The sequence below is a fragment of the Dothidotthia symphoricarpi genome (assembly GCF_010015815.1).
Source record: "Dothidotthia symphoricarpi CBS 119687 unplaced genomic scaffold P153scaffold_16, whole genome shotgun sequence".
Taxonomy (NCBI): Eukaryota; Fungi; Ascomycota; class Dothideomycetes; order Pleosporales; family Dothidotthiaceae; genus Dothidotthia; species Dothidotthia symphoricarpi.
The window spans coordinates 531-17,077 of NW_022985023.1; the positions used below are offsets into that span (position 1 = coordinate 531).

At 32.6% G+C, this 16,547-nt stretch overlaps 3 protein-coding genes across 3 annotated transcripts; 2 read left to right on the forward strand and 1 right to left on the reverse strand.

Annotated features, from left to right (window-relative positions):
• Window positions 1–10,142: 10,142 nt before the first annotated feature.
• Window positions 10,143–10,521, forward strand: P153DRAFT_406907 (terpenoid synthase; the record flags this gene model as incomplete). Its single annotated transcript, XM_033672034.1, has 1 exon — window positions 10,143–10,521. Exon 1 carries the CDS (start codon window positions 10,171–10,173, stop codon window positions 10,519–10,521), a length of 351 nt encoding a protein of 116 aa, XP_033521077.1. The 5' UTR covers window positions 10,143–10,170.
• A 996-nt stretch (window positions 10,522–11,517) lies between these two features.
• Window positions 11,518–13,143, forward strand: P153DRAFT_321328 (NAD(P)-binding protein). The gene is made up of 2 exons (XM_033665139.1): window positions 11,518–11,876; window positions 11,926–13,143. The coding sequence occupies exons 1-2, from the start codon at window positions 11,730–11,732 to the stop codon at window positions 12,799–12,801; spliced, it is 1,023 nt and encodes a 340-aa protein (XP_033521078.1). The 5' UTR covers window positions 11,518–11,729; the 3' UTR covers window positions 12,802–13,143.
• A 2,512-nt stretch (window positions 13,144–15,655) lies between these two features.
• On the reverse strand, window positions 15,656–16,536 carry P153DRAFT_368756 (uncharacterized protein). Its single transcript, XM_033668600.1, has one exon. It carries the CDS (start codon window positions 16,386–16,388, stop codon window positions 15,951–15,953), a length of 438 nt encoding a protein of 145 aa, XP_033521079.1. The 5' UTR covers window positions 16,389–16,536; the 3' UTR covers window positions 15,656–15,950.
• Between the last annotated feature and the right edge of the window lie 11 nt (window positions 16,537–16,547).

Genomic DNA, 16,547 nt, shown 5'->3' on the forward strand with positions numbered 1-16,547 from the left:
GTAATAGAAAGATACTAAAATAATAGTAGACTAACCTTATATTACTCTAAGTTATACTAAGTAAAAACTTAATAAGCCTAACTAAAAGCTATAGTAGAGAAACTGCTATTAGTAATAGTACAGCGCTTAGTATAATTATACTTAAGGAAACTCTTATAATAAGCCTTAGCATAGGTATAAGTATTTACCTAGTTAGCCTATACCTAATTATCTATAAAGAGTATATTAGAGTTAGTAGTAGATATAAAGCTAGTAAACTCTTAAGTCTTATACAAGGTATACTTAAGGTAGTAGTTAAGGATATTAACAGCATAATAGAACTTAGGCAGAATCTATTAGGGTTAGTAATAGATAAGGTATAAATAGAATAAAATAGAAAACTTACCTTAGTATAACCTTTAGTCTTAGTATTAAAATAACTGCTATAGACACTCTAACTAGCCTTACGTTTATAGTACAGCTTATTACTCTACTATAGCTTAAAAAACAATATAACAGTACTATTAAAAAGGCGCTTTTAGGAGGTAGTAATAAGGAAGTTAACGCAGCCTATACACTAAAAGTAAGTAAGAGTAGGCTAAGAGGCTATACTAGCAGAGAGCTAGTAGATCTACTTAGGTAGAGGCATATTACTAATATAGAAAAGCAGAAGTATAGTAAGTTAATAAAAAGAAGGTTGTTATAGTAATATTAGAGTTATAAGGTAATACGTAGGTATTTTATACCTATCTAGTATATGTATATAGGCCCTCTAGGACTACTGTAATACTATACTACTTTACCTTACTTTACGTATACTAATAACTATAAAAAGTTATTATAATATAAATAAATAATAAACGCTGCCTAAGACACTAAAATTATACTTAGAGGACTACTTATAAAAAGCTAATAGACCTCTATAGAGAAACTATAGTTATAAACTCTATAGAAAGTATAATAGGTACTAACACTAAAGTAAGCGCTGCCTGTATAGGATAAACCTCTAAGAAGGCTACTAGTAATATACCTTATAAGAATAACGCTAGCCTATAAATAATTATATAAGCTAGTATAAACACTAACTACAGTAATAAAGTAAGTAAATAATAAATTATTATAAGTAAACTCTATATTAAGCCCTTACTTTACATAATTACGTATTATAAAGCCCCTAAAACAGGGCTAAAGAAGCAATAGAGCCTAATAAACTATCTATATAGTTAATAGGCGCCTAATAAGGTAAAACTTATAAACGTAAAGTTATTAATAATAACATACAGTAAGTATAACTATACCCTAAGAATTATAATTTAGAAATAATAGTAAATAGAACCCTCTACAGAGGCCTAGTAGTTACTTATAATAAACTAGGCTACGCTTACTAAAGTTATAAAGACTTAATAATAAGAATACAGGCCTAGTGCAGTAGGCCCCTAGGCTAGATCTAAAGACTAGCTTAGAAAAAACTTAAATAATTTAGTACTAAATTTCTCCTAAACTATTTTCCCTCTATAGAAGGTTTTTATAGAGTTTAATTAAGGTAACTACGTAAATTAAATACCTATTTATCTACTCTAAAAATTCTAGCAGTTTAGGATAAACTATAAGAAGAGAAGAGGCTCTGTTACAGGTATTTCTATCTAAGCTCCTATTAGCCTACCTTTAGTAGACCTCTAGGCTAAGGGCGTAAGGCCCTTAGAGCTCTAGTATATAGTACTTATAAATCCCTAGGGCTTATACCCTAAGGATTTATCTAATCTCTTAATAAATACCTATTTATCCTATATCTTAATTACCTGTTTATAGTACCCTTACATATTAATATACTTTATCTTCTACCTAGCAGATATATTAACACTAAAAGACTTAATATATCTTATAGTAGTTAGGATATATTACTATAAATAAATCCCTACTTTCTTTCTAAATATAAGATATAGTAGTAAGGTAAAAGTTATATTATTTCTATAAGTAAAACGTAGTTTTACCTCTATATATATTTTATTATTTTTTTGCAAGTCTAGGTAGGTTAGCTAAGGCTATTAATATATCTTTAATAATATTATTATCTAGAAATTATTTAGCCTAGTCCTGCTATACTTATTTATAGGTAAAGAACTTAGAAGATTTTATAGTATTAAGATAATAGTTAACTAGTTTAGTAAGAGTACTATATTAAAATATATAGAAGTAGAAAATAGTTCCTAGTAATAACTAAGCGTTAGTTAAAAATATTATCCTATACTATATCTTAGTCTAAACCTATATTAAGATAGATAAGGTATTAAATAATATAGTTATCTTACTAAAAGTTAGGTAAGTAATTTATAATCTATCTTAAGTAAGTATATATTACTAATAATAATTATCTAAGGTATTTAGTTTATAATATCTTTAGGAAGAGTTTACAGTATACTAGTATCTCTAGAGATTACTATTTCTTTACTACTATTTACTAGATATATAAGTTAGCTAAGTATTTATAAGCCTAGAAAGCTATATTAAATAAAGTTTAGATTAGCTTTAGGTATAAACTATAGGTAGGTTAAGAAAATCCTTTAGCTAATAAGTAATAATAAATATATAACTAAGGCAGTTTTTAAGAGAGTCTAGGTAACTATAGTTTATATAAATAAGCTAGTATATAAAGATCCTTTATTATAAGTCTTAGTATATATATATAGCTTAAGGCTTCTAGCTAGCTCTTTTGCCTACACTTTATACTAATATATACTATAATATAGTATATTAGTATCTACTTATTATATATCTATAGTATTATAGTCCTATAAGCCTTCTAGTTCTATTATATAGTATAGGCTCCTAGCCCTAAAAGCCTTATAGTTCTATTATATAGTGTAGACTCTTAGCTCTATAAGCCTTCTGCCTACTAGTAGAAGGTAAGTTAGAACTAATCTTCTACGCTAGTAAGCCTATTAATACTACTAGAAGTACTATTTACCTAGCTAAATATACCTTATAACGCTAAGGATAAGTATACACTCCTAGAGATTAATAGTACTAGCCTACCTAGCGTAATAAGATAGATCTAGTTATATTATTTATACTATAGGTATAAGGCTAAATACTTCTACCTTATCCTTTTAGTTATCTTAGATCTTATCTTTACATATCTAAGATCTTAGGCTAAGGTTATATAGCTCTTATTAATACCTATCTGTCTAAAGGCTATATAGAGTATAAGAAATAACTATAGTAGCGCTAGCAACAGCTAGAACTATAGTAATATAACTATAGATAATATATAGTAGTAAGTCTTATAAAGAATAGAGTATTTTATAAAAAAGAACTTATATTACTAGAGGTTATAAATAATATAAACACGCTTTATTAGAATTAGTAATTCCTTTATAATAAGAAAAATAGGCTAAGATAAGTAAAATTATATAAGTATACTTAATATATATATTAAAAACAGTGCTAATAGAAAGCTATAGAATAAATCTATTAGGAAAGCTGTAGACCTATAAATATTTCTACTCTTAAGGCAGGAGCAAAGATAGGCTAAGATAGATAAGGTATATATATCTTTCTACTCTTAAGGCAAGAGTAAAGATAGGCTAAGATAGGTAAGGACTATAAATCTTTCTACTCTTAAGGCAAGAGTAAAGATAGGCTAAGATAGGTAAGAACTATAAATCTTTCTACTCTTAAGGCAAGAGTAAAGATAGACTAAGATAGGTAAGAACTATAAATCTTTCTACTCTTAAGGTAAGAGCAAAGATAGGCTAGAATAATTAAGGTATTAATATCTTTATATTCTTAGAGTAAGAGCAGAGCTAGGCTAGGTTAAGTAGGATTAGAAGTTAATATAATAGTAATATAAAAAAAACAGAAGTAATAGAAGAAAAAGATAAATAAGTTCTTATAGGTATTATAATATTTAATATATAAACTATTATATCTTATATAGTAGTAAAACTAGTAGTCTTAATTTACTACTTTTTTTAAATAATTATTAAACATAGTGTAATAGTATACTAAAATAAGTAAAAAATAACTTAAATATATATAAAACTAAGTAAATAAAGTTTATAGGTAGTTTTATAGAAATATTAAGTATAATTAAATAGTAAGTCTACTAAAGTAAGTAATTAGAGTAATAGATAGCTATAGAAGATTATAGAAACAAATTAAAAATTAACTAAGTAAGATTTATTAAATAAATAAAGCTATTATATTAAAAAACTATTTAGAAATATTCTAATTTATTATTATATTATAAAGAATCTAATTATAAAAGAGTAGTATTATTTCTAAGCTATAGACTTTAAAGTTATTAAATTTAAAGAAATAATAGATATAAAACTTATTTTATAATTCTAATTAAATAAGTAAATTATATATTAATCTTTTAATATAATCTCTATTATAACTATAGGTAGCTTTAAAATACTTAAATATTTCTTAATTAAAGGTTAAAAAAGATAGAATCTTATTATTACCTTTTTTAAAGAAAGTTAATTCTTTAAGTAATTTAATTTATAGATAAGTAACTAGAAAATATAAAAATAAAAATTACTTTAAGATTTTTCTTTAATATAGATTAGGATAATAAAGCTTTTTTATAACTTTAATATTTAGAAACTATTCTAAGAATCTAGTAATCTTAGAAAAACTTAAATATATTTAAGATACTAATTATTCTAATTTTAATTAACTAATACTATATAAATATATTAGATTAGAATTAGCTTTTATATTACTTACTTTACTCTATACTTTATTTTTATAAAGTATTCTAGATATTTATAACTTTATATATCTATTTAAGTAGTATTAAATATTATATATCTTAAGACGTACTTATTCTAAAATCTATTATCTTACTTTTTAAAAGAATATATAATAACCCTTAACTACTATAACACTAATAGTATTTAAATTTTTATTATTTATAATTACTTTTATAAAAAATATTATTTAAAAACCTAATAGTATGTATTCTTAAACTAATATACTAAGAATTTCTTTTCTTTTTAAAGTTAAAAAGTATCCTTACTATTTTATAACACTTTTTATCTTTAAAAGATAGGAATTACTAAGTTTTAAGAAAGATAGAAAGCCTATAGATCTATTTTAAAGAGCTAAAACTAGTACTTAGTTAGATATAATTAAAATAAGTATTAAGATAATTATTAAAGTTATTAAATCTTAAAAAGTATAATTTAGTAATTAATAAAAGAAGATAGGTAAAGATAAGTAATAATAGGTTAAGATAGGTAGAAATAGGCAAAGATAAGTAAAGATAGGCTAGAATAGGTAAAGATAGGCTAAGATAGGTAAAGATAGGCTAAGATAGGTAAAGATAGCTAAAGAATAAGTATAGTTATAAGTAGATCTTACTGTTTAGATTTTACTATATACGCTAAGTGTTAGCGCGTGTGTATAGACTATAATAGTAGAGATTTAACAGTAAAATTAGTATATCTAGTTATATTAGAGAAGATAGAGTAATAAAAGTACTATATTTTATAATATAAAACTATTCTAGTTCTTAAATTTATAAAATTTAATAATTTAGCTAAGTTATAGTATACCTAGGTTTCTTAGTATTTAAAAGCTAAGAGAGGTAGAAAAAACCTTAAATAGGCTTAGTATAGGTTCTTAGCTCTACTAAACCTAATACTAAAGTACACTAGTATAAGAACTAGAAAGAGAGAAAATAAAGTAATAGAAGTACTATATTTTATAATATAAAACTATTCTAGCTCTTAGATTTATAAAATTTAATAGTTTAGCTAAGTTATAGTATACCTAGGTTTCTTAGTGTTTAAACAGAAATAGGGTCTAGCTCTAACCCTTAGTACCTAATACTAAATCTTACTAGGTTAGAAGTAGACTTTTATATCTTAACTTCTACCTTTTAACTTATATATTTTACTAGGTTAAGAAGAGACTTCTATATCTTACCTTTTAAATTTTACCTAGTTAAAAGTAGACTTTTATATCTTACCTTTTAAATTTTACTAGGTTAGAAGTAGACTTTTATATCTTAACTTTTAAATTTTACCTAGTTAAAAGTAGACTTTTATATCTTAACTTTTAAATTTTATACTAGTAATATATATTATATATATACCTATTCTATAAGGATTTTAAACTAAAATCTCTAATCCTAATATATATAGGTAATAGTAAGAAGCCTATACTTAGTACTAGTTTTAGAAAGTACTTTACCTACTTCTTCTACTATAGAAATACTAGTATACCTACTATATATTAGAATAAAATCTAGTAGCCTTTCTTAAAGTTTCTAATTAGTATTAATATAGTACTCTTTAATAGCTAGGAAACTAAGGTAATTACTTATAGACTAACTATCTAATATAATTAAGATTTTAGTTATTATACTAAGATTATAGAGAATAAATTTCCTTACTTTATAGTATTTATTATAAAAGTTATACTAGAATTTATAATAGCTAATTATTATAGACTCTAGTTATAGGAATTAAATAAAGTAATTAAATAATAGCTATTTAATTATTTAGAAGAATAAATTACTATTAATAACTAGCTATATAAGCTCTTTTTTAAAGTCTAAAGTAGAATATAAAAGAAAAGAATTATAAGTTCTTTTTTTACTAAGTAGAGTAAACTAATTAAGAAGCGTTAATAGGTATAAGTATATAGAAATAATAGTAAACTTATAGCTCCTTAAGTTTAGATAATTAAGTAAGTATTTTATTCTAATAGTCTTTTTAGCTAATAGGTATTAAAGTATAAGGTTGTTATTAAGGTAGTATATATATAAATAACAATTTATAGAGTCTATAGCCTTACTAAAATATAGCTATACTTTACTATAGTATATAGCAGAGTTCTAATATAGATAACTAGTTATAAAGTTAATAGCCTATTTAGTCCTACTCTACTACTTATTCTAGGTTAAAAGTATATTTTTATTATTATTATTCTGCTCTATTACTATAGGTAGGTATTTAATAAGTTTTAGGTTTAATTTTTCTCTACCTTTAATAATCTAGAAAGCAGTTAACCTTAATACATAAAGGCTAGGTAGTAGCTTATAGAATTATTAGACTTCTTAAATAGGCTTAGGTAATAGGTTAATTATATATCTAGTAGTATTAATTAATATAGTAAGAGAGAACTATAATAAAAAGCTATAATAAAAACTAGAATAAACTTATAGTAATCTTATTATTATATATAATTCTTACTTTAACTATAAAACTTTAAGTCTTTACTCTAATAATAACGTAAACTAAGAAGATTAAACTAATTATTAGAGGTTAGTAAAATACTAAGTTAAATACCTTATAGCTAGTACTTTATATCTACTTTACTATTAGGTTATTTTATCTAAGTTACTATTTAAAGAATATTATAAGTTTTAAGTTATATTATTATATATAACAATTAGCTAATATTACTGCTATCTAACCTAAGCTTTTAACTTTAGTATTATTATTTAAAAAGCCTTTAAAGTCTGTAAAGCCTTTAAAATTAGTTTTATTATTATACTTATTAATACCCTTATACTTATTTTTACTCTAGTTATAGTATTTATTAATTTCTAAATTAATATTAACCTTTTCTTTATACTTATTACTATTATTTTATTAAATATATAGGAAATTACTACGTAAAGCAGAGATATTTACGCCTAGGAGTTTATAAATAGGTATAGGTTTAAGTTACTTATTACTATTAGTATATAAATATAATAAAGGTATATATTAAACTTATAACTAATTTTTACTAGTTACTATTACTAATTCTTCTACTATAAGCCTAGTAATAAAGGCTTACTACTTTTCTTTTATACCCTTACTCTTAAAAGATTAGCTATTTAACTTTACTAATTCTTTTTTATAGGTATTATATAAAATCTATTTAAAGGTACTACTAGTACTAAATAGGTATAGTTAGGTATAAGATTAAGGTTTAGTACTTATACTACTCTAGCCTACTTAAGTAACCTTTTACAGAACTTATTAATATTAGTATATATTAACTTTCTAGTATAAATCTTTCTATTTTTTATAAACTTTATTAAGCTTAGTCTCTAACTAATTAGCTAAAGTTTATTAGTAAGATTATATAATAAATAACTATATTAACTTACTACTCTTTTAATTATTAAAGTAATCTTATACTAGCTCTTTAAGTTTTTTCTTAAAATACTTTACCTACTTATTTTTACTTATAGCTATATATTAATTTATCTTTTTAAGTTACTAGTTAAGCTAATACTTTATAGTATAATCTATAGCTTTAGTAGTAAAAAGCACTTTTTCTTCTTTACTAAGTAGAGTAGTTTAGTTTCTTTAGGTAATAGTATAATTACTATTACTAAGATTACCTATAAATAGTTTTCTAAAATTTATTAAGTAACCTTTTTAAGTACTAGCTTAACTATATTATATAAGAATATTTTAGACTTTATACTTCTTATAATTAAACTTCTATATAAGTAAGTATTTACTATAATAAATAAATATATTTAATACCTTAGTTAAATTAAACTACTTCTAATACTTAAAACCTATTAGAGAGTTATTTTCTAGAGCTAGTAGTAGGCTTTTTAGAATATTATTAGGCTCTTTCTTAATAGTATCTATTACGTATTATATAATTAATATCTATAATAATATAGTATAGGTATAGTTATTAAGTTAGAGTAGGTAGTAGGTTTTAAATAGAAAACTTAAGGTAAGAAAGTATAGGTAGCCTATATATATATATTACCTACTTAGCGTAAATAGTAAATTTTTACTTACTTTTACTACTTATTATTTTTAAAACTTTAATAAGCTTATTCTACTATTATTATACTTTTAATAATACTTAATTATTATATACTTTAATTATATTATCTAAAGTTTACTTTTCTATAATAGCTAGAATAAGAAAACCTAAGCTAAATACTACTACTACTAAGTAACTAAAGAAAGATTTAGCTACTAAAGCTATATAAAAGACTACTATAAGAAAAATAACTAGTAAAAAGTAAATACTAGTAAAGAAGAAACACTAATTTAAGTAAGGTAGTATATTATTATATTCTTTAATTATAAATAGATACTAATATTACTTAGCTATAGCTCTAAGAGATATTAAGAAGTATTAAAAGTCTACTAAGCTTTTTATTTATAAGTTACTATTTTCTTACCTTATTTATAAGATTACTAAAGCCTTACTAAGAAGTATAAGTATATACTATTAGGAAACTATACTTAAAGCCCTCTAAAAAGTAACTAAGTTATTTCTTATTAGTTATTTTAAAGGTATAGTTAATTTTTTTTACTACTACTAGTACTATACTTACTATAAAAGACTAAAATATTAATACTATTTATACTAAATAGATTACTATTTAGTAAAAGAACTTAGTACTAGTAAAACGTTACTATAGTAAGTTTAGTATAATAGAATTCTAAGTAAATAAATAGGTTAATATAATTAGCTTTCTTTATATAAGAATACTTAGATTTATAGTTTAAATAAAACTTTTTATAAGCTATAATAAATAACTATAATAACTACTATCTCTAATCTAATACTTACTAAAATACTTACCTATATAATATAAAATTCTAATTACTAGAAATATTTTAGAGTAGATATAATAAAACTTAACTTCTACCTAGAGTCTATATAACTCTAACCTAACCTTAACCTAATACTAGCGTTAAAATATTAGGTTAGAGTTAGGTTAGAATAGACTATATATTAGGTTAGAGTTAGGTAGAAGTTAGGTTATACTTATATAAGACCTAACCTCTACTTAACTCTAACCTATTTACTAGCGTATATAATAGTAGTAAAAGTAAGTTAGTAAACTTTACCTTATTAATATAATAATTCTAGTAAACTTTAGTTAAGCTATATAATAGTAGTAAGGTAATTTAGTAGATTTTAGTTAAACTTTATAATATAAAACTAGTATAGTATAGGCTATAGTTACTAGATATTAACCTAATATCTACTAACTTAATTTATACAGCTAATAAAGTTCTTAAGCTAACCTTTGTGTTTATATACGCCTAGACAGATTAAGCGCGTTTAACTATTTAAGAATTAGGACATTATCTTAAGTACCGTAAGAAGGACGTAGGCAAGGCGTAAGTTCTTGCTCTGGATTTAACCCAGTAATGCTAACGTTAGGCTAGATTGCTTTCAGCTCTAATAAGATTCTCGATGGGACTAAGACTTAGTACAGAAGAGCTCGAGGGTATAAAAGCTCTTGAAGCTAACTGCGCAAAGCAGCTTTCTGTAGTTAACGACATATGCAGTTACAACAAGGAGGAGGAGGCGGCTCGGACCGGACACAAGGAGGGAGCTTTCCTTTGTTTAGCTGTAAAGGTTTTGGCAGAGGAGACGAAGCTTGGTATACCTGCAACGAAGCGCGTGCTTTGGTATATAACTCAGGAGTGGGAGAATGTGCATGACGAAATCGTGTCAGAGAAAATCGCATCTCCAGATGGCTGCTCTGAAGCTGCTAAGGCATACATGAAGGGCCTGGAGTACCAGATAAGCGGCAATGAGTAATGGAGTAAGACCACGCGTCGGTACAACTGGATGTTTCGACTCTCAGCAAGTATAGATAGATGAATAACGAGCATTCCAGAGACTGAGGTCGGGCAAGATGCTCACAAGAACATGTGAGCGATGTACTAAACATGCTCGTCACAGCATTTTAAGTAACACCTCAACTCGCGCAGAGAATCATGTAAATATCTGCGCTTTTTGCGCGGAGGTACTTCTCAGGGAGAATTGGTAACTATTCAGACATGTACTTTTGTTCGCCCTGAGCAATAATTTCTAAACTTGATACAGGTGCGTCTAATGAAAGTGGATAGTTCGGCGGCTATAGGTCTTGATAATCCGCCACTCTGAAGCGGCACACGATCAGTGCGCAGGAACGCCCGCAGCTCTGCCTACGCAAGATATAGGCTCGATAATCATGCGCTACAACCAGCTTTGTGCGACCCCACCAGCTGATTTCAAACTCAATCGACAACCAGGGCTTTGTGCTTGTCTCCCCGTTTGCCCGATTCTGGCTAATCCCGAATATTGGTTGTTTCGGCTACCCTGTTCCGGAAAACGCCTGAACTACCTTTCAGCTCCCTTCTTTCGGCATATTGTCCGGGTGGGAATTGTTAGGTTTCGCCTTTTGTAAGGCGCTGTTCGATGCATCTTGGGATGCTTTTGCAGCAGCTAGGGTCGGAAAACTTGGATTAGATGATACCCATAAATGTCCAGTCAGGTAGGAGTGATTTCCAATCAAGTTCATTCAAAATAAAGTGTTGAACGATAATAATCACGCATTGAGTATCCCTTGGTGAAGAGAGATAAATCCGCGGATATTCAGGCCAATTAAAGAGAGTCTTGGCGTAGGCTTGTCAGCTTTCGTTGCAGGGTTTTGATTCTTAGCATCTTATGTACCGCGAGTTTATTGGCCCAGATCCGCGGGTTTATCTCACCACACCACTAGGGGATAAGCACAATGTATCAGTCGCTTGATGGCGGTAAGCTTAAGTAGGCAGTAGCTAGGGATCCTGTGGATGTGATATGAATCCGTACATTTAGCCTGCGGCGCGTGGAGTGGGGCCGGTACCTGATTGGATTGATTCCAGGCCCTTATCCAAACCGACTTCCCCATCGCCTATTTGAAGCACCGCAAAGCTTGCGCTTTATCTTTAGCACCCACTTTCAACGATATTATAGCTTCTACCCACGTCATCACAAGCATCATAATGGCCAATCCACTTATTAGTAACCACCATGGCAAGAACGGCAAGTACACTCAGGCCTTCTTGGAGCAGAATGGACCCGGAGATGCTCGACCTACAGCTCTCGACATTCTCAAGGACAACGACCGGATCGGTACCATGGAAGACAAGGTGAGCATTTCTGCTACTGGAATCCAGAACTGGTATTGATCAATCACAGGTCTTTCTTCTCACCGGGTCCTCTGGAGGAATCGGCATCGAAACAGGTCGAGCACTCGCCGCGACTGGAGGGAAGGTGTATATGGGCGTTCGCGACTTGGAAAAGGGAAAGCAAGCTTTGCAAGAGATCCTCGAACCCGGCCGCGTGGAGCTGCTTGAACTGGACATTGGTTCGATGGACAGCGTCCGTACTGCGGCCAAAACGTTTTTGTCCAGGTCGACCCAGCTGAATGTCTTGATCAACAATGCGGGGATCATGGCATGCCCAGAGGCAAAGACAGTAGATGGCTTTGAGTCGCAGCTTGCAATCAACTATCTCGGCCATTTCCTTCTCTACAAGCTACTCGAGCAGACGCTCTTGAACAGTTCCACGCACGAGTTCCAATCCCGCGTCGTCAACGTCTCTTCCGCTGGCCATCACATGAGCTCCGTTGTTCTCAACAACATCAACCTCGATGGTGAGTACGAGGCGTGGAAGGCATACGGCAATGCCAAGACAGCTTGCATTTGGATGACGAACGAGATCGAGCGCCGATACGGTTCCAGGGGCCTCCATGGCCTTTCGTTGATGCCTGGCGGTATTGCCACGGGCCTACAACGTCACGTCGACCCAGAGACATTGAAGCAGTGGGGTTCGAGTGAGCCTGCTCAAAAGTATGGCAAGAGCCCGGCCCAGGGCGCTGCCACGACCATGACGGCTGCACTCGGTAACGAATGGGAAGGCAAGGGTGGTGTCTATCTGGAGGACTGCCAGGAAGCTGGCCCTATCCCTGAGGGCGGTACACTGGCGGTCGGTGTTGCACCACACGCCTTCGATCCAGAGGGCGAGAAGAAGTTGTGGGCTTTGTCTCTCAAGACGTTGAACATTTCAGAGTAGTGCGCAAGAGGGACATCTACCGAGGAGGCTTTGAGATCGATGGAAGTGAGAGAAGATCCATGAATGTGTCGTCGCATTGGATAAAGGGCAGGGATAGGAAGAAGCGGTGTTTCCGTGGTATAATGTCGATGCACGCAAACAACTAAAAATGAGGTCAATAATGAGTAAGGCTTAGGCTGTGGCACATATCGAGCTAGCCTCTGGATTGCACCGCATTTCTGAGTCACCTAACTTTCAAAATAACACGTTTTTCTGTTGTAACTACGTTTCGACATAACACAATAAACAGCAAGAGATTAGTTGGTAACAGACTTTTCAGCCTTCAAGATAAAGGACCTATGGAGATAAACATTACGACGTACTACGCTTATTGAAGGGCCACTTCCGGGTTGAGACAGGCTTGTTCATTATAATGTTGAGTCCAACCTCCAGCGCCCGCATTTCATAGGCACGGCGAGCCAACGGCTCAGTGTTTATAATGACGCACGATATGCGCAGTCGATGAATTAGATCCCTCAATTTCAAGGCCACTGACTCTGGCATCTCCGTCGTGAACAGTAGAACGTAGGAGAATTCAGTTTCAGGCCAAACTGTCTGCCTTAAGTGCTCAAGACCTCGTCGGTTTTCTTCCCGATCAATAGCAGTCACAGGCACGGCTCGTCCAGAGACCTCGAGAGTCTTCAATTGGGGCAAGTAAACTCTTATTGCAAAGGGCCCTACTCCTATAAGTAAGAATCTTGGTTTGAATTTCTCTCCAGGGTATGAAAATTCATTGTATGATGTTGAAACGAGGTTGGTGTTCTTGCATTGGTCTTGTTCGACAGCGGTGCTAGTTTGCTCGTTCCATGATCAATTATCTGACCCAGGAGTGATATCAGGATATAGTATCTGGACCATCGTCATGTGTTTGATTGTGAATTCCAGTGTTACTACATTAACACTTGATGGTGTCAAGCCAGCTGACGTTGCAGCTGCAGCAGAAATCGGTTCGAAAGAGACGGGCAGAACACTCAACTATCTGGTTAACAATGCAGCGCGGACGCATGTCATGCCAATCCTCGACGAGATTATCGAAAACGCCAGGGGGATCTTCGATACCAATTAATGGGGAACTATTGATGTGACGTAAGCGTTGGCGCTGTTTGTTATCAAGGGGCAGCATCGCGTTCATAGCTTCGATAGAAGGCTACATGAATGCGTCTTTCAAAGGTTTGTTCCGATTCCAGAAAGTAAACCCTTACCTGAATACTTATCTCAAGATCAGCAACCTATGCCGCGTCGAAGAAGGCTACCAAGATATTCGCGGACACTCTACGACTTGAGATCAAGCCGTTCGACATCAACGTCATGTATGTTGTCACAGGGATAATTCTGTCAGATTGTTACTTGTACTTCAACGATCTTGTGCTCCCAGATACGTCTTTACACAAGCAAATCGAGTTTGACATCCAGGACCTTGCCCGTAGAAGAGATGGTATGCCGACACTAAAATGTGCCTCATACGTAATAGAGCAGATCACAAATCAAACAACCTAAAAGTACGGGTATAGTCCGCGGGCACATCTTATCAAGGTGACCATGGCGCCTCCTATGTCTCATGAAAGAACCGTGAGTTCAAGGAATTATAGACCCCACAGTATGATTACGATAGTAACAAGAACAGGATGTTGAATTGATGAAGGGCACTGACATAGATATGTGGGGACAGTGAGATTGAAAGAAATATGGGACATACATACCTATAGGGTTTTGCGAAAGTGCGGCTTGTATATTAGACAAGACAAGTCAATAACACGATTAGGTGGGGTAAGATCTAGAGGCGAGTAAATTATGAGCAACATGTTATGGACAAATGCCTTATGTACTATTGTTAACACCCAGTCAAGTTTAGAATCATGCTCAACGCATGATATTGGAGCGGACCTCAGATCGGATCGCTTGCCGTCTTTGGACTAGCGGGAGACTATCAGGCCCGCAAGCCTGCGGTATCAGCGCTTATAAAATGGTTAACCGCGTCTCGCAAACGCTAAAACAACCTCTTAATGTTAGTAGTAGCTACTTTTTGTTCTTTTTAACCATTCTAAGCGCTATTGCGCGTTTGAAGGTTCACCGGTTCGAGATAGTCTGTCTTAGATTCCAGTACCTCGCCGCGAAGCAAATCTCGATTGTTACGCAAGAATCGTATGTGAGGCAAAGAACATCAACTTGCACGATGCTCACCGGTTCCAACCACATCGTGTCGTACGGAGTCATCAGGCCCGTGCACGATCGAGTTTAAGTTGTCTCAAGTCAGTTTGGGCGTCCTGATCCGTGTACTCGACGCCTTTGTGGGTTGTGCTTGAGTCCAGTCAGTACCGACCTGTTCTGATTGGAGCGGCAAGTGACGCGTGCGTACAAGAGGTACTAGGAACTGAGACTGCCCGAAGATATTTGAATGCATTTCAAGCCGCCTGAGAACGCAATATCAGAAGTCATGATTGCAGGTAAACCGCTTGCGTGTACATGTCACACCCCACATCTCACACTGTTGCCTAGAACGTTTGTAATTCCTGACCGTGTTGGAGCAGAGTCTTCGGCGCAGTCATCGCGATACGCCAGTAGGGCTTATACCATCGTCCGGCTCAAAGTCCATCACATAATACAAGAATAGTCAATTACCCAGTGGTTGGTAATGAAGTATCTGAGGAACATGACGTCGATTATCACTAGTCAAAAGTCGTGAAGCTCTCAGCTGTATCGATAACTCGCCCATGGAGAACATCACCAGCATCACATGCTCGAAACGATTCACGTAAGAGACAAACACGAGGGAGGCGTTGTCTCCCCAACAGTGCAGCTTGTGTCTGATCTCATAGCCGAACTCAGCATGAAAAGGGATTATATAAGTCCGTAATGCCGTGTGCAGGCGATGGCGACAAGCCCATTGAGTGTCTCAAAAAGCCTGTGATCAGTGCCGTATGAAGGGGTTACCAGATCAGACTAAGGAACTGAGAAAGTTCGGTTGACATTTTCAAGTCCTTTCAAACGTTCCGCGTACTTGGTCTACTCCCAACCTTTTCAACAGCTCTAAAATTACCCAGACATGGTGCTGGATCGAACAGGAACTTCGCATGTAATATGAGTGTGTCTGATGACAAAATACTAGATACCTATGCGCCCTGTGGTTGCCATCCCGGCTCCTTCATTTCGAATTTCTCAAAGTTGAAAGCCGGTGCGACGGTGCAACCCACGAGCGTCCAATCTCCCAGACTCTCTGCACTTTGCCATTCGCTTTGCTGCAAGATGACCTGTGGCTCCTGTCCATTCAAAACGTCGGCGCCGAGGATTTTGTGGCGTACGGGCGTGCCATCGTTCCACGAGAGTGAGAGGCGGATGGGTGCGCCGGCGTAGTAATGCCAAATTTCGGCTGCATTGAGAACACGATGCCAATTCGATTGACCGTTGCCTTTTTCGAGGAGATAATAGATAGCTGAACTGTGCTGTTCGTGATTCGACTTAGCCGGATCGACAAACGTTTGGATGTAGAAACCTTTCTCAGGATGGGGCGTCATGTTAAGCTTTTCGATGATCTCCTGGGCGGTAGGCATATTGTGAAGTTTGCCAACGTCAGGTCAAATTTGATTATATGGTATGTCTGTTGTTGCTAGGCACTTTCCAGTTAGAAGAGAATTTGGTTTAGAAAAGTTTAGAGTATGGTAGATGAAGCAGCAGTCGCGGAAGAATAGCAATAAGCGATGATGGTGCGT